This window comes from Barbatula barbatula, assembly GCF_947034865.1.
Source record: "Barbatula barbatula genome assembly, chromosome: 2".
NCBI classification, from domain to species: Eukaryota; Metazoa; Chordata; class Actinopteri; order Cypriniformes; family Nemacheilidae; genus Barbatula; species Barbatula barbatula.
Window position 1 is genome coordinate 10,665,862 of NC_136767.1, and position 27,313 is coordinate 10,693,174.

A 27,313-nucleotide genomic window follows, 5' to 3' on the forward strand; every position below is an offset into this window, starting at 1 on the left:
TCCCCAACTCCAGGAATTGCACAACCATTCTGACTGTGATCGACCGATTCTCCAAAGCTTGCCGACTGATACCCTTACCCAAATTACCCACGACCTTCGAGACGGCAGAGGTGCTCTTAGAACAGGTCTTTCGATTCTATGGACTCCCCGAAGACATTGTTCAGATCAGGGTCCGCAATTCACGTCACGAGTTTGGAAATCCTTCTGTCAACAACTCGACATCAACGTTAGTCTCACCTCAGGTTACCATCCGCAAGCCAGCGGCCAGGTGGAGAGACTCAATCAGGAGAGAACCCAATTTCTAAGATCCTACTGCCATCAAAACCAGAAAGATTTGAGTCGGTTCCTGATATGGGCCGAGTACGCCCAGAATTCGCTCCACAAACCTTTAACCAATCTCACCCCATTCCAGTGTGTTCTGGGCTTCCAGCTGCCCCTGTTTCCCTGGTCAGGAGAACCCTCTGAACTCCCTGCGGTCAACGACTGGCTAATCAGGAGTGAGAATACTTTGAATGCTGCTCATGTACATCTACAACGAGCTGTATGACGAACTAGGGAACAAGCCGACCGTCGAAGAAGGGAGGGACCTGAATATACACCTGGACAATGGGTCTGACTCTCCACTAGAGACTTACGACTCTGACTGCCAATCAAGAAATTAAGTCCCAGGTACGTGGGTCCATTCGAAATACTCAGACAAATCACTCTTTCATATCGTTTAGCTTTACCTGCCAAATATCGTATCTCACCCACTTTTCATGTCTCCCTGCTTAAGCCCGCCGGTGGTCCCAGAGGAGAGAGGGACCAGAAGGTCGCTGAAGAGAGAACCCCTCCCATCATTGTGGACGGCGAGGAGGCTTACCAGGTCAGAGAGATTCTGGATTCTCGACGCTGTGGACGAGTGTTGCAGTATCTGATCGATTGGGATGGATATGGCCCAGAAGAAAGATCCTGGGTCAACGCCCATGACATCTTGGATCCCACACTTACCACTGAATTTCACCAAATTCATCCAGTGCTCGTGGACGACCTCAACGTCGAAATGCCGGGGGGGGGGTGGCTCTGTCATGAATCAGACCTCTGTGGCTCTCTCTGATGGCCACCGTAGGGCACCCTCTCCTGAGTATTGACTTTCCTGGACAACATTTCCCATGCACCCCGCTTAGAAACTAATCACCTGCACAGGTGTTCTCCATGATCTGCTCTACTTAAGCAGCATTTACACTCTTACTCATTGCGAAGTCTTGTTTTGCCCCGGCTAACATTTCTAAGCGTTAACCTTGATATTCTGTGACCCTTCTGTGTAGTATCCTGGATTGTTTGACTACTATTGATTCTCTGCCGCCTGCTCTTGTGACCTTGCTCTCTGGAACTTTGACTGCTTTGCTGCCAACCCTGACTATTACCTGGTATCGTTTCTGTTTCTGCTCAGCCTCTGATATTCCTGCCACTGTTGTTTGATCACTGCCTGTTTGACCCTGATCTTGATTATTAAAGTTAATCTGCAAATGGATCCACATGCTTCCGACCCCTCATTACATAATGTTCTGCGTTTGTATCAAGTGAAAAACAGGACTGTGTGTCTGGTTACATGTGAAGTTGCGTAAACAGTGCTTTAGGAAGCATTACATTCAAAAAGTAAAAAATCTATATTTTTGGAGCAAGTTAAGCCCCCTTAACACTTTCTGCAATTTCACAGTTTAATATTTTAAGAGTTTTCTTAAGACTAAAGTGTTCTCATAGTACGAAATTGCCATTGTCTTGGCCTTTAAGATTTTTTTTCCCTGAAATATCAAAAGCCTTAAGTTTTACACACACCTGCAAGCATGAATATTCTGTAGAGACATAACAGACAAACAATAAATGAATCCAAGTAAGATTGCAGGTGTCTGTTTCCTCAGAAAACTAACCCATCCTCATTTGAACAAGGACTTAATACTGATATGAAGTTTAACTGATTTTATGGATTATGTTGGCCTAGTATAAAATGGATTTAGCTGTCATGCCCTCTAGCATTATTGACGCCCACTCGCTGCTGGGTTGCTGATGTATGCTGGGAGGTCAGCATGAAAGAGCTGCACTGAGGCGCTGGCAGGCACTTCATTCAGGATGATAAGTCACACGCTGAGCCAGGTGTCATCTTAGGTCACAACTCTCCCAAAAAGAAAACAAGTCAGAAGTAAGAAGGACCCACTAATGCCTAGACAGTATAGTGATAAATGGACTCAATTATGATTGGTATATGCAAAACAATAATTTGACTCCTTTAACTAAAATGTATAAGTTCAAGTTACTATCTATGCATGGAGAACATCTTGCAAGTTATGTTTTATAGTGTATTGTATGTATTTGGTTGAGTTTTCAACGGATTGTTTCTTTTTGTAAAGATGCAGTCATTTTTAACCATATTTCTTTGTTTTAATCCAGCAATCCTTATGTTATGAAGTTTTGAATTTGCACATGCACATACAGTACAATTATGTTGGGGACTGCAGTCCTCCTTAAATAAAGGTTATAGATTTCAACCAACAATCCTCATATCATGAAGTTTTGACCTGAATCAATCACGTTATTGCAGTAAGGACACAAAACCTTGTACATTCAAAAAATGCTGGTATGTTTTAATCTGTGGTTGGATAAAATAGAAACCAACCCAACCGGTTAGCAGAGGCGGACAGAGTACACAGGTTCATTACTTGAGTAAAAGTACAGATACCCCTTGCTAAATTTTACTCAAGTACAAGTAAAAGTACTACAGTCAGATGTGTACTTAAGTAAAAGTACTGAAGTACATGTTTTTAAAAGTACTTGAGTATCAAGAGTACAAGAGTACATTTTCTAAATATTGCATTACTACTGCCACAGTGCTTACATTTATGTACAGAAACGTCCTACATGGAGTTATGAAAAATGTTAATGTTAATACCTTGGAGAATGTTAAAGGAATTTAAAGTAAAATAAAGTAATTTTAATCTTTTTACCATGCTTTATTCTTTTCACCTCTGCTAGAGTTTTAATGGATTTTTTGCACCCACATTTGAACCGAACAGTTTTAAACAACACACCGCATACTCAAGAACATCAAAGCAAATACTCGGCTTACATTAATGAGTAATATTAGAAAATACAATTCAGCTAACAATTGTGTGTACATGTGAGTTTCTCTGTTTTTTCATCAATCAGTGGTGGCGTTTCATCAAAACCTAGGGTATGGCGAAATTTCCTCAGACCATACAAAAACGAACCACAATGAAACCAAATGATACCACATATATGTAACCACAAAACTTAAAGTAGTAAAAAATAACCCACAGCCAGATGTTGTCATAACCACCACCAACGACTACGTTAATCGACTATGAGACTAAAATATAAACCAACCATTGATCAGATTCAGCAAACAAGATTAAATATAAAACATGTCTTACCTTGTCGCAGGGTTGTTAAGCCTTGATTCTTTTCATTTTTAAGCTAATCCTGGCATAGCTAGTGGCAAATCGCAAAATACATAATAGCCTAAACTGCGACTGCACTACAAAGTCTTTCCGTACAATATATTTTTTAAATTTTTCACAGATAGCGTTGTACATTATGAATGAAATACAATAACAATAGTGTAAATTATTCGATTTATTAAAATTATTAAATGGATGCCAACTAATTGGGAAAATAAAGACCATCCCCACTACCCATAACCTCACACTTGATTCCAAAACCACTGTTAGGCATTTTGTAGACAGTTTCTTTGTTTTATTGAAAATAAATGCCTGTATATGATCTTAAATGTGGAAAATGCAGACAAACGAGTTTAGCCAAAAAGAGCTTCGAACCAACATTACGATGATGTCACGTCAAAACTACATATCTTCGGTCTTACCGACTATACGTCAATGACACTATGTGAATTAACGGTGTTTATACATTCTCAAATACACATGCTTCCGACGCCTATGCTACATGTATACATCAGTGTAAAGTAGTTTAATTATCTATAATGAGTCTCATTATGCACACGTACTTTGTTTCAACAATGTTTTCTGAACGCTAGGGCCATACACAAAAGCCGCCCCTGAAATCAATAAACCTAAAACAGCAAAGAAGGCGATATAGCAATGTTCTGACACACCTCTGAACCTGACCGTGTTATACACGCAGCATAGAGCAAAGAAGAGAAAATAATAATGATTAAAGAAAATCAGCTGACCGGTCGCGATGTTTTCAAGTTCATTTCATGTTATATTTAGCATTTTATATGACGCTATTGGCTACTCTTCCATTACCTTTATTCTTTATTCATATAAAAATACCCCCAAATCGCATGAAAATACACACAAAACACATATTCTTTAATCGTGCATTTATTAGCTTCTTGTTTTGGTGAAGAAATGTCACTTTAGCTTCATCGCGGATGTCCTGAATGAGGAAGTGTACACAGGACGTGTCATGCAGACGTGAGATGATTGACAGCTGTGTACAGCAAATGATAGAGCTCTGAGGTCTGGGTGATTGTTGCTGATAGGCTCGCCCAATAAGTGGCGCCTGCACAATCCAATCACGTTTGAGAGGGAAAAAACAAATTGGTGGTTTCCGAGATTTTTCTTTTTCCTTTTTAGAAGTAACGGGTACTTACGGTTATGGATAGAAATGTAGCGGAGTAAAGAGTACAATATTTGCCTCTCAAATGTACTTGAGTAAAGTCATGAGTACTCCCCAAAAATTATACTCAAGTAAAGTACAGATCCCTCAAAATTGTACTTAAGTACTGTACTCGAGTAAATGTACTCCGTTACTGTCCGGCTCTGCCGGTTAGTTTACATTGAACTTTGTTTCAACCCATGTTTGGGTCTGATATGGTTCATTTTGGTTCATTTAAACTAACGGTTGGCTCTGTTGGTATCTCACACAACCATGGATTGAATCAACCCAACATTTTTACCAGTGTAGATATTAAGCTATAGCTATTATGTCAACTTCCTCATGACAAGTAGCCCCGTCTCCCGAACGTAATTATAGTACGTATATTACTCTTTCTAGCCATATTTGTTTTTGTATGGATTTAGAATACGCAAAAAGCCAGTATGAGAAAAGAGTTTTGTTCCATCTGTGAAACAAATCTCTTTGATGTTAAAATTACAAAAGAAAAGATTGGTATGCTATAAGAGAGCGAGAGCAAGTTTTTTGTTTTTGTTTTGACACAAAGAACTCTGAAGCCACATGTTTTTAGGGAACAGAAATCTATTGTGAATGAAGGTGTCATAAGTTTACGCTTGTGATGTGCCTGTTCTTTGATTCCTCGCAAAACTGTCTTTATGATTGAGGGATAAAAAGGGATGAAACAAAACAGAAACTTCTTGCTTCCTCAAACAGCACCAGGCAATTGAGATGAATCATTCGAGAGCTATTGAGTGCCAAGCCTGGGTAAATATTAATATTGAGCACCTGGGGTAAAGAAAAGGCTGAGGAAATGTCAAAGCGCAAATTGAAATGAAGATGTACAGTATATTTACACATTGTCCTGTGTGGATTTCCGAACAATCAGACCTCGGCTAAGAAAGTATTTGCTATGTTGGAGAAGAGAGATATGAAAATGTGAATAGATGTATTTGTGGGGTTAAAACTCCAACAACATTGTAAAATTACAAAGAAATTGATTTGAAAATGAAAACGCGTTGGCAGGGCTTGGAAGGTGACTATGTGCATTCAGAACAACCAGTGGGCGATGAACATTTAGAGTCCTATATACATACAGTATATAAAACACGCCATCACCCTCATTTTCAGCTAATTTCTCCATTCTATAACAGTTTTGAACCAGTTCATGAGACAGAGGGAAAGTCAAGGCCTGACCCCAATATTTTTTAGCTAGGGGTAGATTATATAGGGTTCCTACCAGCACTCAGTTTTTTTTCTTTTGCAAACTTTACCTTTAACTTGAGTAAAACAGCATTTTTATTATTATTCTGAATATATGTTTCTACATGAATTTCAAGTTTCGCTTCCGTTTTAAATATGTTACCTGATTGCCACAAGTTCAACCTGAATATCCGAAAGGTTCTTTTTATGATTTGCACCTTTCAACCTTTTGTTCTCCTTGATGACCACGATCATGCATTTCAGATTAATTTAGTCAGATATATGCAGCTTTACAACAAGCTGATGTTTATTCAAAGGTCTTTCAGCCATATGTTAAAGTGGTGAACTTGGCTGCACATTGTACATCTTATGTATATTTTTCATTTCTTTTCAAAAGACAGACGTTTGGGCAGCAGGAATGTTATTTTGTCTACAACACTCATTTTTTTATTTATCTGTGGGAGCACATGCAAATAGTCTCCTCTTAAACGTATTCTTTTTGTCATCTTTCTGATCTTACCATTTAAAATGTAGCTTGTCTCCTCTAAATGTCCACTCATTTTAAATGAGAAAACATCACCTGATCTCTACCATGGCCTATATCTCTATATCTCTATCATATGTCACTTTGAAAAAAGCCATTTTATCACAAGAACAAGGCAGGGGCCTAGTTTTCTTTGCTAATGACCTAAATTTGCAATGAAACACGACGGACTTGTGAGCAATGTTTCAACATATTGTGCTTTCTCTATTTTCGATTCAACAATGCAGAAAAACATATTCAAAAATGCATAACTGCATCCATATATTTTTAATGCAGACCTCTATTTCAGTTCATTTTTACATTAAATGAAAGACATCGTCTACTGTATATCTGAGATGCACTGTGAATTTATCGAATTTTTTTGATCCGAGAACTTTTACTGACTCAACCACATGCAGTTTTGCATTCGCACCTCTATGTTTCTCACCGTTTTTCTCACCTACTTCTTTTTGCACATTTCGAAAACTGCATAGAGCTGTCTAGTGATGAAATGGGGGGTTTAATAACACTTTAACAGTCCTGCCATGCAACAATCCTTCACCATGTTTAACACAGCCTCTAAAAGACCTACAGCATAGATGCATCACACAATGACTGCCTCAGTGAGCTAAACACTTTGAGTGAGTTTCAGTGGCGCCCTGACCAGTGGAGAAGAAACAGACGCAAACTAAGAGCCTGTACAATTGAATCAGCTGCATGGTTCTTAAGAGCAAATGTTAAGTAAACAAACTCTCTTCCCAGAAGGCTCAGAGGAAGTTCATGTTAGAGATGGTTATTTAACATTCCGGTATCGATTTTTTAGTTGAGAGCGGCTAATAACTCGAACCTCTGAAATGTTAATAGTAAACTGCATAAAGACAGATCTTTGATATTAGGATGCAAGTGTTCTTAGGACTCTAAGTATCTAAGTACTGAATATCTGCTGGCATGAAAGAGAGAGATGGAAACAGGGAAGATGTGCAAACATATTCCTATTAAGTTACATCTTAAAAACAATATAAACGAATATTTTTTGTATTGCTCTATTTACTGTCGGTTTAGATTTATTCTGTTTACACAGGATGTAGCCTTTTACTTACTTGTTAAGACATCCAATGACCATGCTTGGTCTTTGATTTGAATTCTACTGAGAGCGGATCAAGCTGAACTCATTACACATGTAATAAGTGAATATTATGTTCATGCTTTTAATTCTTTGTTGTATTTGATGTTCTTAGAAGATGGAACCTACTTGTAAGACAAGACTTAATAAAATTGTACATTTGAACGTGTGTCCATTTTATATTCGACAATTTAAAAATATACAAGCGATTTATGCAGTTAAAGCCATTTTGTTGTTGAAAGCAGGTTTGAGTCTTTAAGGTGAGGGCAAATAATGTGTTAAACCAAAATAACATAAACTTAACACTTTTAGAATGTTTAATTGCATTTCCTTGGAAATCCTGCATGTCCAATTATCTGTTTACACAGCCAAAAAAAACATCCTGAAAATAAGGATAGCGTACTTTTGAAAGCAGGCCTAAAAAACTCTGAGCTTTGAGTAGTTCTTAAAAAAAGCTATTTCTTTCATAATTTACACACCTTTGCGCCATCCCAGATGAACATGATTCCCTAATGATGCCATAATAAAAAAACGCTCACTTTATATACGTGTGCACCTTATTTTTAACAAGATTTAATGCATCTGGCTCCTGGTGTTATTCGCTTTAAGCTATTTTAGCTGTACCAAATTGCAAAGGAAGGTGTAGATAGGTCCCGAATGTTGACACTCCAAAAAGCACATAGGCCTACATCCATCATAAAGTATTCCAAACGACTCCGGTGGATTAATTAATGTCTGGCCAGGATCTGGGATGGAATGAGGGTGAGTAAATCATGAGAGTATTTTTATTTCTGAGTGTACTTTTCCTTTAAAGAACCATATGGTGACCTGTTTACAAGTTGAAAGTTTCCAAGAGCTCTGAATGTGATTCTTGTGAGTGTTCTCCCCCTACAGAATAATATTGAGTACTTAAGCTGACAGAAAATGTGATTTTTATAGAAGGTTTCATCTTAAGAACATAAACACACGTCATGTGCATGTGCACATTTGTGAACCCAGTTTGACTTCGGGTACACATTCACAAACAAAAGAGTCCCTGTAGATTATTTCTGGTAACAAGAACTGATATTTGGCTAAACTTGTCTCTCCAATAGTTTGAATTTAGAGTGCAATACCAAACATAACCGCTAAATGTCAATGTACCGTAAGGTTTGTTTAATTGCATCAAAACTACAGGACCCATCCAACAAAATATGTATTTAATAAAATAAACATTAAACAAAATTCAACAAATCGTTTATTTAATGCAATAATTATAAAGTAAAATAACAATACAAATTCATATTAACATAAATAAAATCAAATATGAATAGGTATATGTATATGTAACAAGATCCATAAAAGAGAGGAAATGAGGCGGGAAACGGCGAACATTTAACAAACTTTAATAAAAAATAAACAAACATAAACCGATCTCCTCCGTGAGATATGCGGGACCGGTGCGCGCACAGCTGATTCCAACAATCACTCACGCCACCGGCCCCGCCTCACTGCTCGCGTCCCGCCTTCCTCACCACAGTTTATTAATAGACACTAGCCAACAGAAACTGGAATTGAACGGGGGTCAGGCCCACGTATGTCCAGGGAAACAGTCCATACCCATTGAAGTAATCTCTGAGATGGTAGACGTGTCACACATACATATGTTAATTGTTCCAGAGTGTTACTAAATAAAAAACTTATCTTCCAATAAATTAGAATAATCGAATCTTCAATATTTGGTTTCATGAGATGGTCTGGCAAACCAACATGAGATCAAATTTTACCAGCCAGAATTAAATGTGCAAACAATTCACCCGTGAGGTTTATACTGAGATCTGTTTTAAACCTATAATAAGGTTTTGGTTTAATTGAGTAATAGGTTTAACCTCTGGATATTTATGATATTTTTGTGTTTTACTCAGAATGTTCGGGTCCACTGGGCATGGAAGGTGGAATCATCTCCAACCAGCAGATTACAGCCTCCTCAACTCACCGAGCTCTCTTCGGGCTCCAGAAATGGTATCCTTATTTTGCCCGGCTGAATAAGAAGGGTCTAGTAAACGCCTGGACAGCAGCCGAGAATGACAGATGGCCCTGGATTCAGGTAACAGATTGACACGGACAGAGCAGGTTTGGATGGAAATCCATTAACAGTGAATGAACCTGTAGCTGGCATAAATAGTCTCTTCCTGTTGACCTCTTCATCTGAAAAATAGATGATTATCGGTGCATTTACAAAGTCGTGTGAATATTTAAACTTACAAGGTACTTGTTAAGTTTAGGTATTGGATAGAATTAAAGGGATAGTGTACCCAAAAACTAAAATGGTCATCATTTACTCGCCACCTTTTCAATGACAACCTATGCGCCTTTCTTTTTTTCTGCAAAACACACAAGATTGTTGGTAACTGAACAATGGTGGTACCCATTACTTCTAATGTATGGATTTAAAACCAGTGTAAGTCAATAGGTACCGCAAGTGGTACCAGCATTCTTCAGATGATATTCTCTTGTGAACATTTAAATAAATAGGTTCATAGTGAGAATCAGATCCTTAACTAAATCATGCTTAATGTTCATTTGTTTTATTATAATCTCCACCATATAGATGAGCATTTTTTCTTACGTTGATGTTAAACATAAAAGCCTTCATTTTAGGCTTGTGGTCATCCGAAATGTGCCTTTCTCAAAGGAGACGATCTCTGTGCTGTTTATTTTTCTACGTGGAATTTGTCAATTCAGTGGGATTTCTCATTTATCTGCTCTACAAGTTCTTCTAACAATTACCTGCTTTGCCTGCAACTTTCCTCTCTGTATACAGAAATGTTTCAAAAAGTTGTCTGTTCATATTTTCACTTTGCAATCTTACTGTTGATTGATTTTGACATCTTTGTATATCAATACAATTCTTTGGAGCTTCTCTGGTAGATGGTTTAGTATTCATAGGCAGTTTCTTCTGCAAAGTACATTTGATTGATAATACAGACAATCACAGTGGATGGAAGTCTCGGTCCATTTGCCTCGAGTTTTACGATGAGTAGCCTCATGTCAACCTCAGATTTATTCTTTAAATGTCTGCTTGTAAAAGACAGAGAGACTGAATTGGGTTCGTCATTGAATTGATATTCCGCATGTAGTCTGAGCAGCACAGTATAAAACTCTTTGACCTCTGTGAAGAAACGAGATGAAACTCCGCTGAACAAAGAAATGATAGAGAGAGTTTGACCGCGGACACCTGCGAGTTAACCACTGTTTGTGCACTAGCGGTTGCAAGTAGGTGAAGAGCGAGGATCAGAGGCAAAAAGACAGACTGAGGAAAGTGTAAAAAATTAAGTACTTAGGGATTTTGTCTGGCTTTAATGATGCCACTTGGGATAGAGCTTTTGGTGCTTTGGAGCTGCAGGGTTAGATCACAGACAGCTACATAAGACAGGCTTAGGGCCATATGTTGTGGTAATTGCCACATGACCTCTCTTGGGCTATAAAAGTGAAGAAACAATCCGGAGATGACACTATGATTTAAATCAGAGGCAATGTACTCTTGTTAATTCTCATTGTTATTCTGTTTTTACTCCTATATCTGTTGTCTTAATTCCTCGGGTTGTCTTTGGATGTACCACAATGCACAATAGAAGTAAAGTTTCCTGAATGACTAGTATGTGTTAGAAGAAGGTTTATAACACTAGTTGACCTCAGTATTTATCTAATAGTGTGTTAGTCAAGCCAACAAAAACAATCAATGAAAATTGATAACTGCCAATGAACTATTAAACAGTTTTGTACACATATGTGCTTGCTTACAAATATATTTACAGGTAAAGTGAGAGAGGTGACATATAACTCAGAGAGAGAGGTAAATATGGAGCTGCGTTGGGAGATTTCTGAGTAGCACTTGCAACTTTCTCATTTCTGTGAAATTGCTTGACACACCCAAGGGAAATTCCTTTTAGTCATGCTGGACAAAAGCACGAGACTCCGTGAGTGAAGAAGTGGGACTTCTGCACATGAAAGAAGTGGAATACTCAGCATGCTTTATTCATTTATTTATTTCATTTCTTGGGGGATTAGGATTTTTCATGTCTCCTCAATATCCTGAATCTCACAATTCATTTTGAGTTCTCTACTGTATCGTCCTGGGGTTTGCATTTCATTAGAAGATATCAGGACTTATCCTTGCCAGTCACGTTTTAGTGTAACCTGTCAGAGTCGATTTGTATAATGTATCCCCAGTTAAATTTGGATTTACGAGTCAAGTATATGAGGCTAGAAATTTTGGCTGTAACTTCTATAAATTCAGAGCATTTCAGCCAATTTACCAATGTTATAGTTCTCAGGCTGTGTCTGTCCCTTTGATGGACATTGGATAATCACAAATATATAGCACTAAATTAGGGGTGGACGATATGATCAAACATATCTGCTGTATTAGCACCTATTGTACTATTGCTCTTTTATGACATATCACTTATTGCTCGCTGAACTCTTTGTCGCTTTAAAAGCGTCTGCTAAATGACTAAATGTTTCACAGTATGAACCACGAGAATTGCTTTTAGTAATATGCACATGCTCCTGTTTGGTTTTTGTTTGTTTTTCCTCTTGATCTGTGTGTTGTGTTCAAGGTTCTTTATCACACTGAGTTTCATGTGAGCATCACACTCTCTTACACGTAGGAGTGCTTCACATTAGTTAGTCATGCCCACTTATTTGCATAGTGGTATGCACGGCACATAATAGAAAAATCTGTTCCAGACGTTCTATTCCATCTCAGTGGTATGAATCTTACATACCCTTGTCTAGAAAGAGTCTCATGACATGAGAGAGAGTTAATGTCGAGAGACATTTTCATTTACAGATGAACCAACCATTTAAAGGCAACAAATACTGTGGCTATATATGAAAATCTGCTTTTAATGCTTATTTTATGCCATTTATGGAACAGATTTATTAACACTTCAGTAAATGTAGCAGAAATGTTGCATATTCATTTTCATTCATTTATTTACTTACAAAGCACAAATAAACACAAAGGTTGACGACTGTGCTTTACAAAGGAGGAAAAAATAACATAACCAATATAATACAAAATATATACACTACGGCATAGGTAGAATTAAGACCTAGAATTATAATGCATTAAATGTTGGTCGAGGTGCGAACAGAGTCCGAGTGGGTAATCCAAAGGGTAAACAACAGTCGAGGGTCAGTTGAGGTACAAACAGAGTCCAGAGGAAGAAGGCAAACACGTAATACTAAACAGCAGATCAGTCCAAAGTAATCCACAATACACACGAGAACTGGAACTGGAACTGGAACTGGAACTGGAACTGGAACTGGAACTGGAACTGGAACTGGAACTGGAACTGGAACTGGAACTGGAACTGGAACTGGAACTGGAACTGGAACTGGAACTGGAACTGGAACTGGAACTGGGCACAGTTAGCAAATAATCCAACACGGCATGCTGGCTAGGGTGATGTAGTAAATACAACGCAACAGCAACGAAGGAGAGAAACAGAGAGGAATATAAAGGGAGTAAAATAATGAGCAATAAGAAATCGGCTGTGCGCTGCTGAGCTCAACTGATTGCCAAGCCGCATCAGCTGTGCAAATGGAAAGGCGAGTGAGAAAGTGAAGGGAGATCAAACCCGGGACCTGACACAGAGAGTATTAGAGGAAGATTGTTCCATAACCTGGGACCGGCCACCGCAAATGCACAGTCACCCTTCAACTTCAATCTTGATCTTGAATATGACAAAGTAATACAATATATGAGGATCGCAGACATCTAGCCGCCCTGTTTACATTTACAAAATCAGACAAATAGGAGGAAGACAGTCATTTAATGGACCTTTTAGTAGTCCAATATGCAAGTCGCAATAGTCCAAACGGGATAAAACAAACGCATGTGTAACTCTTTCAAGATCTTTAAAAGATAGAAAAGATGGAAAAAAGCATGACTTAACTACTGAGTGAATATGATGATCAAACTTAAGGGAGGAATAAAAAAGAACACCCACATTTTGACACATACTATGTTGTTTGATATTGTCACATAGTCAAATACAGGGGAAAAAATAGAATAGATTATTTGATTCATTAATGTGTGCTTTTAATGCAGGTTATCCCTACAGACACCAGTGACTAAACATTTAGAGAGACTACAGAAGGAAGATATTACTAATGAAAAGATGATCACTTCGTGCCCACTCCAAAGCAGAAAGCATAGCGTGTCTGAGGTGGGATAATTATGACGGTGTGTCTGAGCAGATGGCGAAATATTATGGGTTTACAGTAGCAGAGTGCTAAACCACTTCAGATTTTAAGTGGTGAAGACTGCACGTATGTTATAGCGTGAGATGAGTCATTGTTTTTTAGCCAAAACAATAAGTAAGACTGCTTAGTAATACTGTTTGGGTGTACTGGAGTCCAAAATATCTCCAAAGTCCCTTTGGCAGATCGGTGCACACAGCTGCCATGTTTGCAACATCTCCGGGCAGCTATTTCAGTCATACAAGACTAATTTCCTGTCTACTTGGGGGAAAGACAGGTATCTCTCATCACTGGCTAATATCACAATTAAATAACATATTCCGGAAAATGATACCCAAGTTCAACTGTACAATAACAGTGGGCAGTTCTCACTATTAACTAGTTGCCAATTATTGGCATATTGGTTGTTTATTAGTACTTATAAAGCACATATTCGGCATGACTACTCTACATCTCTAATCCTACCCAATACCTTAACCTAACAACTACCTGAATAACTATTAAAATGCCACAAATTAAGAGTTTATTGGGGAAAAAGTCATAGTTAATGCCCCCTATGCTGAAATATGACCAAATGTTTTTGTAAGATCAAGCTGCTCTTACTGGTCTCCCAGGATGTAAGCTTGTGTTCAGTGAGTTTCACACGTTGGTCCCTAAACCAGTGAACCACCACCTGGGAAGCCAACAAGCCAGCATAAGCCAGCACAAATATTTGTCTTTGCAGTGGTGTTTGTATGTATGTGTGGTTGAATTTGTTTCTGTGTATACTGTGTTTGTTTATGTCTGTCTGTTTTTCTCATTCCCTTACTGGCCACAGCACAACAATTTAAACTCCTGTCAGTGGCAGGAGAATTGAAATCATGATTGGTAAATGACTCTCGCGTGATTGGGTGTCAGGCTCATATACGGCCCTTGGGAATTACTGTCGTTTATGCATGGAGTCCGCAACTGAATCAATTTCCGCAAAACTGACAAATATTGCAGGGCCAGATGTTTCCGTTGCCCCCCTCCACACATGGCATCTGTGTGTCAGGATGCATCAGTATTAGATGAAGTGACTCCAGCATCTGTGGTCATTAAGTGCTTGAAGTATCACCCAGTCATGGCTTTTAGTCACGCAGCTTTAACTGGTCACCCCTGTTTTGGTCTTTTGTGAGTCTGTGAAAAAGAGATTAAGATTAATTGGTGGATAATTGACACTCAGGAAAAATTATTTCACGCTACTTGTGAACAAGATCTATTAGATTCAGAATGGGGATGTGCAAAACTACAAATGCACAAAAGTGATTTGATGGGGCTGAATGGTCTTAAAAGGACTCTAATTAGACTTTTTTAAGGGTCATGTGACTCAGATGTGATGCATTTTAGTGGCTGTTTACGTAGGCTCTGGCATTGGCCTACAATAGACGAAATGCAAGGTCATGGAAGAGAATCCAAATTAACTAAATGCTAAGGAGGACAAGTTGACCATTTGAAGAGTTAGGTTCCAAACTCCGCATTTAAAAAATCATGTTTTTATTATGTTATCATGATTTTGTTGTGCTAGTTAGCTATATTTATTGGAATGCACAATAAAAATACATGATTTATGAGTTCATGAGCTCCTTTTGGAACCAAACTCTTCATTTGTGCCTTCCTGTCCCTAATTCAAAGATAAAAACATGTGAATGATAATGTAAGTCAACGTAAGTAACTTTCTAATTATTGTTACACTTATTACGATTTAAAGTTCAAGCCAACGACATGAATTTAAAGTTTCACGATTTCCTGTCCAGTGTTATGGAAATGTCCTTTAAAAATAATGACATGTTCTTTCTTTCGATATGCAGCCGCCATTGTCAATGGTTCAGTGAGTTTTTGATGCATCTTCAGAGAGACGTAAAGGGTGGGAGAACACATTTATGAGAGATTTGTGAGGCCTCTCAAAATCCCAGCCCATTGCTCACACACTGTGAATTAACTGTCATGTGTATCTGACTGTGAACCAACATATACACACCATTCAGAGATAACAAATCATTTTAAACCAAGCATTATGACTATTACTTTTCCTCATTTCATGGTTGTCTGTCTAAAAGCTTGAGCTGTTCTTGTCCCTTTCCCTCACTGTGCACTCAGCTTTACTCCACACCCCGTTCCTCAGGGGCCTCATCAGACAGCGTTATACCTCCCTGGAACAAAAAGCCTTGAATGACTGCTCTCACTCTCTGTTTGAAAACAGACTAAATGCCTTAACTTCTAGGGTCTTAGAGCATTTCTTCATCAATAAGACAGAGAAGTTATGCTGAGTAATAGTGAGGGAGTTGTTATGGAAGGCTCATTACTTTCAGATCACCATTTTCCCATGGGGGCCAGTGTATATGTATTGGATGGGGATGTGCCATTTGTGGACAAGTGTATGCATTTATACATACTGTATTTATACATTCACACAGGAGAGAGGGAGTTAGTGAGTTGAGCATCAATGTGGAAACATTGACATATATACGCCTTGGTAAACAGGAACAAGGACGAAAAAGGACCGACAGAAATTACGACTTTGTAATTCTTTTCCTCATGTTGCATCAAACATGTGTCTCTCTCCTTTGAAAAACGTTACAGTATTTTTTTAAGAGAATATGATGCCCACTGCTTTTCATCCAATGAAGATGAATAAGGACTGGGTTGAAGAAACTAAATTACAAAAAATACAATGAAAGTGGTGCATACGTCATATTACAAGTCATTTAAAGCCATACAATGCAAAAAATATATATATAATAGGGATAAAGGAACATACTTTTATGCTGCATGTTCATTTTGTAGCTTGACATCCCTGGTCCTCTTTGACATTTGGTTCTCTTTGAAAGATATAGCAGTATTGTTATTTTTGGGTGAACTAATCCTGCTTATCTCAGTGTTTTCCTTTCAATATAGTGTATGGTGGAAGTGAGCTTGTAGGTGGGTGTTTATTTATCTGATATGTAATCTTTTTTTATTTAGATTCATTTGTTTTTTTTCACAACATCCTATAATTGTTTTACATTTCAGTAATAATGCCTGGGAAAGTATCAAGCTTTTCATCTCTGACCTACACAGCACATAGGCCTGCAGGCAGCACTCTCTCTATCTGTAAAGCAGGTCCTGTTGTGTGCTTGAGATTAGGATTTACACTTAAGATTTGCATGCGCTGTGGAAAAGAAAATTGGCAATGGCTGCAACACAGTCTCGTGGGAATTTGTGACATTGTCACAAACTGTTATCTATTAAATCGTGTTTAATGACACCCAGCACGATTTTCAACCTAATTTATTTTAACAGGCGATATCTTTTATATGTATAAATATATTTTGACGCAATCTAATGGGAATTCACCTGTTTTACAAGGTGGCTTATTGGTGTGAATTCCTATTTCCTACTATCTCATTCATATGTTGTGTTATGATTTGACTTTTCCCCCCTTGAGGGGGGGTTAGAGCCATTTATTGTTGTTTTGCTAAATTAGCCATTGCGGGTGTGATTTTAGGGTTTGGGGTGAAGTAAGGTGTTATCCTAAAATATGCATGACTTCTTTGATATCAGGTTATGATATATAAATGTAAATACACACGCAATCTGTGTTTTGAAAGTCATGCTGAGTGACATAAAAAAAGGTTGTGCTCACTGACATGGGGAATATTATTTATTACTGAAGGTATATTTATAATATAAATATAAAGATTTCTGAGGGGAGGAAAAACACTATCCACTTTATACCTCACACACAAACCTAACAAATTAATTATGTATGTGGTTAAAGCTGAAGATGCACAATAACATCATTATTATAATCCTTTGTTTCTGATTTGTAGTGTACCAGTATAGTTGTCATGATTCCCTGTTATGTTCCCCATTTTGTAAATATATCAATGATTTGTGTCTTATTATGTTATGACCCGGATCAGCCTGCCAGGGTTTAAATTGTAGTTACAACCAGCTGGATGTAAATTATTCCTTACTTAATATTTGGATAAGCCACCTTACTAGTGAAACTCCATTCTAGCTGGAAATTCCTAATTGTTAACAATTTGGTTCTCTCCACTTTAATGCAAGTTCACAACGAATTATTGTACATTTATTGTACATTTATTTAAGCAGAATAACATGGTTCACAGCAGCTGTTTTCTACCTGTCTACCCAGGTATATGGACAGTGTGACTTACACCAGTGGCACCATCTGTGGATGCATGATGTCTTTTTGCATGAGACTGGACATATGGACCGAGTCAGACATTTGTTTATCGAACGTCACTAAAAGGAATAGAATTGGACAGGCTAGCAGTGTATTACTTAACTGCTCTGGACATAAGGCAGACTCTTCTTTAGAAAAGTCAAACCTGGTGAGGGGCTATTTGAAAGGCCATTAATGTTTAACGCTTCCCTTCTTTTGATATACTTTTAAAGTGCCATCATGTCGTTTCACCTGGCTTGATAGTCGTGGGCAATGTCAAAGATATATTTCGACTATAAGAAAATATACTTAAAGATGGGGTAACACACGCAGTTTCTGCCAATCTCATATTAATCTTGAGTACCTATACAGTAGTATTGCATTTGTCGTATCTTCGTATCTTATTTAGTTTGATCAAATATATAAAAGAGACATACAGCTGTATGATTATTTCCGGAAAAAGACGAGCTGCTGGAGGCAGGCAGGGGGGACAGAACTAAAGCACGAGCACACAATACATCATCGCATTATCCCTTCGTGTTTGCCTACAAAACACAGATGTAGGACTTAGTTTGACTTACCGCGTGCAGTTCATGTCCGGCATCTTTTAGCACTGGGACCGCTTCATCAGTTTCAAACGATCTGCAAATCCTGCGATAAATCCACCATTTATATAACATCCGTCACTGAAATGCTGTGAAAAACACACCTCAAGTTCTCTCAGTATCTCAAGAGTAACAAGCTACAGGCCCACAACCCAGCCAATCTTGACGTAGCGCAGCCAATCTTGATTAGCGGGTCTTCCTATCACTCATCGGTTGGCGCATGGACGGACCATTTCTTTCGCCTTGCCGTGGGCGTGCTTTTCTGGGAGAATTGCCCAATAAAAGGAATAGAATCGCTGTTACGAAACAGGGATCGAGACTTTGAAAAATATTTCCGAAACAGGTTGGGGTGCCGGGGGAGCGTATAAAGCACAGAAATACTACATCATACATCAAACCTGTTTTTTAAATGATGCCAGCAAGTTTAACAATGTAAAGAAGTCAGAAGGCATGAAATAGCATGTTACCCCATCTTTAAGTAATGATATAAGTAAAATTATGAGACTGTTAAAGGATGTGGACTTGATGAGTATAGAGTCTCAGGATGCCAACTACAAATGCACAATATGAGACATTAAAGGATTTGGACTTTATGAGTATAGAGTCTCAGGATGATAACTACAAATGTACAATATGAGACTGTTAAAGGATTTGGACTTTATGAGTATAGAGTCTCAGGATGATAACTACAAATGTACAAAATCTTGTCTCATTGGCTTTTTTTTACCCTTTTTTCTATCTTTCACTTTCAGTCTCCACGTGTTCATCTATCTCTTGTCTTTTTCATGTTTCCTCTCTCAGATTAACCTCCAGAGAAGGATGCGGGTCACAGGAGTGATAACCCAGGGAGCCAAGCGCATCGGGAGCCCTGAATATGTTAAGTCCTACAAAGTGGCCTACAGCAATGACGGAAAGGCGTGGAGGACGTATAAAGTCAAGGGCACGGACGAAGATATAGTGAGATACTTTTTTTACTAGCATAAAAGAGCCACATCACTCACACAGCATGTGCTGGCACTTCCCTTTCCACGTACGCCTCTTCAAACTGGATTTTTAGAGGATAAATGAGAGCTGTCTGAGCCTCAGAGGACAAATTGTGTCCATCATCGCTGATGTCATCTTTTTATTAGAACAGAGTGTCCGGTTATTCTTTGTAATGACTTTGGGTAGGAGTTTCATTTTTTATTAATTCCAAATCCTGTTCATTCAAAAGTGGTTTAAATACTTTTCTTGCATTGTTATTTAAATAGGTGGATAGGTGAAGGACATGTTTCTAGATTATCACCATTGTTGAGACAGATTCAACATTTTTACCAACCAATCAGGTTATATAATAAGGTGTTAATGGTAGGTTAGTCTTTGAGGGTTTTAGGGGGGCTTGTATGCTATTTTCATCAACTTATTTCTCTCTGATTTTAGAGGTTTAGGATTCAGGTTAAGATTAGGACTTTCACTTTGTTGACAGGAATGATGTTCTAGGTCCAGGAACGGTACTTTCACTACAAGTACATGTCACGGTGTGTCAACTGTCTTAAACAAAAGATCCATGCAGAGTGTCATGACAACAGCTTTCATGTAGCTTGACTGCAGCCAAGGTCATAGGTTCAGTTACCAGGGAGTCCACAAATGATCAAATGTATAGCTTCATTGTGCATTAAAATGCTTTGGATACAGTTGTATGTTAAATGCATGCATACCAAAATACATGCCAACAAAAGCAACTGTGATGTAGAATGCAATTTATTCACAACCAAAGCCTACAACCTAAAGATACAGAATCTTATTTGAGAAAGTACATGATTTCAGATCGGATTTGACCTTACCATACACCCGTTTGATAAAAGCCTTAAAACTGGTTCTTTCCTATTTCTCCATCCAGATCTTCCGTGGGAATATTGATAACAACACTCCATTTGCCAACTCCTTTACCCCTCAAATCGAAGCTCAGTATGTGAGGCTCTACCCACAGGTGTGCAGGAGACACTGCACTCTTCGAATGGAGCTCCTGGGTTGTGAGCTTACAGGTGAGACACCTGAACACATAATATACTGTACATCATCTTCCCGACAAGACATCTATTACTGTGATTGTCAATATAACACACATACCAAGTCATTTCTGTCTCATCACTGTCAGTTCAGAGGATTTGCCTCTAGGCTATTCTGAACACAAAAGCATTCACATTTGTAATACCTTGAAGCTTGATCTTTGAACATTTGCAAAGATGTCTTTCTTATGATTCATGTTGTGGTTGTAATATGTATTTGTCATTTGTAACTATGAATATAAAGAAATTCACAATAAAATGTATATGAGTGCAATAACTGGCCACCAGTATACTGTATTTGTTTTATCCCTGGTGTGCTGGTTTAAATGTCAAGGTTGACCACTTTAAAAATCTGAACAGATTTTAAATTAACTAGGTTTGTAAATGGTCACAGTCAAAACACTGGCCCCACACAAGTAATAAAGTCATAGTCCCAATGACAAGTCATTGTATTTACAAAAACACAAAAACAAGCATTGACTTGTATCGCTCCATACGCTCATTTCCTGAAAAAGTCCAGTATGTTTGCTATTGGCCAAATAAAGTAATCAAGTCAACATGATTTGCTCAAAATCTTGCAGAATGGTTGGCAGTAGAAAGCTCAGACTTGGCATGACAAAATTTGGATCTAAAATCTTTTTTGTGTACTTCCCCCTTAAGAATGTGTTCAGTTATCTTGGCCGGCAACACTTTATTGCTTAAAAAGCTACAACGGAAAGACAGTGCATGTTGACCAGCTTTATCAGTAGAGGATAGAGCTCGAATGGTATGTGTAAACCGGACTATTGAGGGGATTGTGAAATAGTAGGTCCACTAAATACCACTGCATTCTTCAGGGTGTTCTGAGCCAATGGGGATGAAGTCTGGCCACATTCAGGACTACCAAATTACAGCTTCCAGCATCTTCAGAACTCTTAACATGGATATGTTCACCTGGGAGCCTGGCAAAGCAAGACTGGATAAGCAAGGGAAGGTCAATGCATGGACATCTGGACACAGCGATCAGTCTCAGTGGCTGCAGGTAGGTTTCATCATGTTCTTGATTTATTTGGAACAATCTACGGTTGAGCATCAACTCGAGCTATAGCCAAAGCTCATGTTGAACTTTGCATTACTCTCTCTCTCTCTCTCTCTCTGATTATGTTATGGTGCTTTTCCACTGTATGTTACTGCATGGTACGGCGCGGTACAGCTCACTTGTGGGGGGTTTTCCACCGGGTACAGTACCTAGTACCTAATCATTTTTAGTTCCACCTCGGTTGAGGTTCCAAGCGTACTGTACTGACTCTACAGAACCCCAATAAAGGAGGTAAGGTTCTTAAAGATCACGTATCACAGGCAGTTTCTGCAAATTTCATCTTATTCAGTAGTATTGCATACGTCGTATCTCAGAAGAGTATTTAGTTGATCAAATTTATAAAAGAGAGATACAGCTGTACGATTATTTCCAGAAATACACGAGCTGCTAGAGGTGGTATCTCAAGACTAACGAGCTGCATCCCATCTTGACGCAGTGCAGATAATCTTGATGCTAAGCGGGTCTCGCTCGTTGGTTGGCCTTGTGGGCGGGCTCTTTCTTTTGCTTGCCGTGCTTGTTCGGGAGAATAAAAGGAATAGGATCCCAGAATCATAAAACACTTTCCGAAACAAGTTGGAGTGCCGGGGGAGTGTATCAAATACAGAACTACCTCGTCAAAAGTCCAATTCCTTTTTAACAAGTTGACCATGTTAAGCATGAAAAGCCAGCATGTTTAACAGTGTAAAGAAGTCATAGCATGATACCCGATCTTTAATTAAAACTGTTAGAACAATATTTAGTGCCACAGTGTGAATAGACAAAAGATACAATTCTTGACAAAATAGTTGCGTACAAAACATTGTCAAAAATAATCCTCGACAAATAACCTCAGCTACGATTAAAGCTTTGCGGAGAGGTCAGGATTTCTAGTACTTGCTCCCTGAGTTTCAACAAAATCCCACTTATCCTCCTCTCTAGACAATTTCTTTGCTGCTTGTTCGCTCAATGTTCATTAAGGTAACTGATTGCTTTACCTCAAGCCTCAGGCCAGAGCTGTTTGTTCTAGAGAATGTAGGGGGGAGGGCTTTAGAAGGTGGGGAGGTAGTGACATCACTGCAAATACAGTAATTACTGATCTCAAGAATATTAATTGACTCATGTTGCTAGGTGGTTTTCCCAAAATGGAAATATTATGTTGATGTTTATGAGTCAAATCTTTCCCTGTTGTAAGATTAATAAATGAATGTCCTGTAGATGTCCCTTATGATTGAGCTGAATAGCCTTACTTTTTAATATTAGTTAATGAATGAGAGATCAAGTCTGTATTGAGAGCTATTCCCTACAGATGTCAATGACAAAATGTCATTAATTTGATATTTTCTACTCAATTTAAAGAACTTGCCGATATGAGACAGGCTCTATATGTATACAGTATGTACATATATGTATATATATATATATATGTATATAATTTGTTGTGTGTAATTGTGTGTGTCATTTCTTTTCATCCGACATAATCTGAATAATTTCATTAAATCATAAAATGGTAAAAATGATTTGTATGCTGGAATTACAACATAAATGCTCGACTGCAGTAACAGAAAATTAGTGAGTGTGATATACAGTCTGCCAAGTTTTAAACATCAGTTACCATGGTGAATTTGTTAGGTTGCTTCAGTGGTTGCACTAGCAGAATAATCAATACCAGTGACATCACAGAATGACTTTAGGCTCGATAGATTAATGGAATTAATCAAGTTTAATGACAAATTAAGTATTCTAATTCATCAAAACAGTTGCAGTTCTGCAAAGGCAAGAATACACTCACAAACCGCAGTCACATCACAGACTGTTTGACCAAACAGGGCATGCATCAGGGATTTGGAAGAGAGCTGTGCTAAATCACTCAACATCAAAATCCTGAGGATGTCAGGATGTCTTAGATTGAGGGTTTGTTGTCAAGTTTTTCTTTTTGGAACCATTTTAAGTATCAGAATCCTTATAGCTTATCTTGCTTATTGATGTTCATGAAAACAAAGCAGCAACTGTTACTTTGCAACTTTCATTGGATATCTGGTAATGATCTTCTCAGTCAGTTTAACTGTTTGGCCTCCCTGACATGTTCAGCCATCCAGACAGCAAACGCGTACCCGTCATTATTGAGTGAGACTTTAAAAGTTCATTTAAAATTGAAGTAAACACATTTACCTAAATTCATTAGGCTGGCTTAGGAACTGCATCACACCGAAGCAAATAAAGCGTCAGACTGCTGGGCTGGTTGTTTTAATGGATTAAAACAAAGGGAGTCTAACCGAATCACGAACAACATTATCTTTTATGTGTTTTGCAAAGTTCCTCTCCATTAACTTGCCATCAATCAAACAAGAAATAAATCACATTGGTTTGCAAGGGTTCTCTAAGGTCAGTCAAACCACTTACATTTGAATGTATATAAATCCCATTGACGGGCTGTGGAGCCATTTGAATAAACCAATTACTCACCAGCCTTCAAATACACTGCACGTCACCTTCCCCCCCATTTTAAAATACTGTTGCATGAAGAACTTCTGATGTTTCTGTTGTTTTTTTACAAACATGCTGAGTCAAGCAACAGACAATGAGGAACCACCGCAAAGAGACTTCCATCCTCTTCTTACGATGTCGGTCTAGCCTGTCTGGGTCCATATCTGCCGGTTGTCTTCTCAGAACTCGAAAACGTCCTTTTACTCTCCCTCCTCTTCTCGTCTAATGAATCGATTTGGTGCTCTCATTTGTGGTTTCCTGTGTCTTCACCGCTACTCTAAAATAGATGTGACCTCAATCCCATCCAGATATCTTATAGCCTTCATCAGCCAGGCATGGGAAAGAGCTCACAGTGGGTGCTTAGATTAATTTCAGATCTTAAGGCTTTCTTTACTTTCTTCAAAACTGGAATATCCTGTACAACATATTTTATACAACTCAGGGGTTGTTACAGGATATCCTTGAGAAGCCTGAACACATTAAGGCGCATTTAAGCCTGAACTTACACAACTCTAATATGACTACTTGCATTAACCTGTTTTTGAGGTTACCCAACTCCAAACTGTGAGAATTAGATTTAGAGACCTCTTCTTTGCAGTATTTCTGCATTAATGCCTTTGAAATACTGCAGAGGCCCTCTTATCTCTGACTTAAGCTTTTTACATTATTAACACCACATTTGTCATTACTCTCTGGAGATCTTTCTTTTTCAGGTAGAGAGACTACTTAAAAAGACACCAACACACTGTGAAAAAAACATGACTTTGTTACTTATATCCAACCCTTGAATATGTCCTATGAACTGCCAGTCAACAGGATTTAGTTTTTAATTGTAAATTACATCAGTTTTCTTAGAGGCCGGCGAGTACAGTACATTGTGTCTTTTGAAATGTTTCCTTTGGGCTGCGGCCTTAAAGGTGCCATTCTTTGGCTGTTTTCGAAGCTTTTTGGGTGTTAAACAATGGATGTTTATGTTTCTAGTTTCAAAAAAGTCTCTCTCTTCTCACAAAACCATCCGATTTATTTCCTGTTTCAAATATATTATATTATATTAAGTTTATTTATGCCATTTACCGATGCCATTTTTGTCATGTTCTTATTTTCCCCATCATAAAAAAAGGGTTTGTTCCTTTAATATAAAAATTCCTCTGCAATTATTTGTGTTTGTTCAGAGTTTCATTTTCACGAATAGAAGCTTTTTAGATCTTCAAGCGTGCAGGAACCCCAAAACAAGCTTCACAGTGGCAGAGATGGGAATTAGATTAGAAACTCGCTCATTTTTGAAAGATGCTTGAAGATGAGATGTTGAAATCTTCAGAAGCTAACGGCAAATGTGCTTCAGTTCCAGCTGGCAAAGGGATATTAGTTAATTATGCACATTAACCACATAAAACAGAGAGTCTGCCAGAGTACATTTGGCTCTTATAACAGAATTATCGTAGCAATCCAAGCATATGTTAAATGCTATGCTGACCTCTGTCAATACAGCAACAGTTGCTGCAAAGAAAGCAAAGCTGAATGCTGGAAGTTTGCTTCTTTTAATTAAAATGACCTCACAACCAAACCTTTTATTTTCTTTGAACTTCTTTACCTGTATAACAGAAGTTTAAGATGCAGAAAGGAAAATAATGAGCACTGCTGTTAAAGTTCACTTTTATAATTCATTAGGCCTTTGTCATTATTTTGATTTTCAATATCTAAGCATCTAAATATGAGTTAGCTATAAAGAAAGACCTTCATCATATAGACAATTCTTTTTATTAACAAATCAAGGACAAAGACATTTTACAAAAGTAAACACATTTGCAATCTTTGTACTGTATATTGGAATGTACACCATCATTATTGGCGGTCAGCTTCAGTCTCTTTGTTGCACATTCAAATATAAGGTATTTATTATTGTTGTGGATTTGCTTTGAACACAGTGTTTCTATAAATTGCAGATTAACACACAGATGAAAAATACAGAATGTGTGTTTTCTATGCTAGTGAGGTGAGTAAACAGCACTGTGACCATTAAGTGTCCTCTAGTTACTAAATCCAACTACATGGGTAGTTGACAAGAATATGGTAAATGTGTTTGACAGCACAAATAAAAAATAAAACAAGATAAATCTTCACTACGCTATTTTGTATTATAAATATAAAATACATCTAAATAAATCACACCTTAGGACACATGTACGGTATATTTGTCAACTTACATATTGTTTTGCTTGAATTACTTTACGAAGGTCTTAATGTAATTATGAGTTTAGGAACAATAATTGTCACCTTCATTTTCCAGATTGCTTAAACTGACAGCACTACAAACCTCTTTTCAGATGTGCTGAAACAGATAACATGCAAATAGCTTGGATTCTTCTCACTGAAAAGGAAAATCACTATAATTTGTGCATGCTGATTGTTTGCATACAGTTTAACGTCTACAATACTGTTTAAGAATGTTGCAGGCTCTGTGTGAATTAATTTGCATTCATTTCCCCAGCTGAAGAATGGTTCAGCCCTGAAGAAATGTTGTACAAGATTTGGGTGATTACAAAGAACAGTTAGCTTCAGTTAAGCCAGATATCATTCGTTCTCATGCGCTGGAATATGAAGTAAGGTGGGTCACAGTATTCAGCCATAATTTTCAACCTATCCTTTAACCTACGCACCACGAGACAGCTAGAGGGTGCATATCTTTAAAACATAACTGCGGGTCGTAACAATCTGCTTGCACGCATGAATTATGGGGTTGTTATTTGGAGAATAGGTTCTATGCACTATTGTGGACAAGTTGTGTAATTTTGCTAACTTTAACCGGAGATGATGCTTGCAACATTCTTAAAGATTTTATTCCGACATATGGAACAGGACTGGTCTGACTGGGAATGATTAGCTGCTCATTGTTAAGTGTATCCCCAGCATACAGTATATGTTTGTGATGGATATATGAAAAAAACAAATATAAAAAAACAATAGCAGTTATCTTTTAAATGCACGCATTTTGAAACCCTTAGCCCTTTCCAACAATGTTAGCTTTATTACTGGCTTTAGGTGATTCAATTTGCATTGTGTAATAATTTACTTAGCTGGCTGTTTCAAATCCTAAAATCCAATTCAAATCTCCGTCTTTGCATTTTTCGCTTTTGATGAGAGTCCCCCATCCATATAGTAAAAGTGAAATTGGACTTGGG

At 38.0% G+C, this 27,313-nt stretch overlaps 1 protein-coding gene across 3 annotated transcripts in view; it reads left to right on the forward strand.

The window, feature by feature from the left end:
• The window catches only part of edil3a (EGF-like repeats and discoidin I-like domains 3a), a 129,005-nt gene that overhangs the window by 78,856 nt on the left and 22,836 nt on the right, over positions 1–27,313 (forward strand). For all 3 annotated transcript variants that reach the window (XM_079449577.1, XM_079449578.1, XM_079449579.1), the window contains 4 exons: positions 9,404–9,585; positions 19,347–19,502; positions 20,425–20,569; positions 21,430–21,614. In XM_079449577.1, the coding sequence (XP_079305703.1) occupies positions 9,404–9,585; positions 19,347–19,502; positions 20,425–20,569; positions 21,430–21,614 (668 nt within the window). The remainder of the gene's footprint in view (positions 1–9,403; positions 9,586–19,346; positions 19,503–20,424; positions 20,570–21,429; positions 21,615–27,313) is intronic.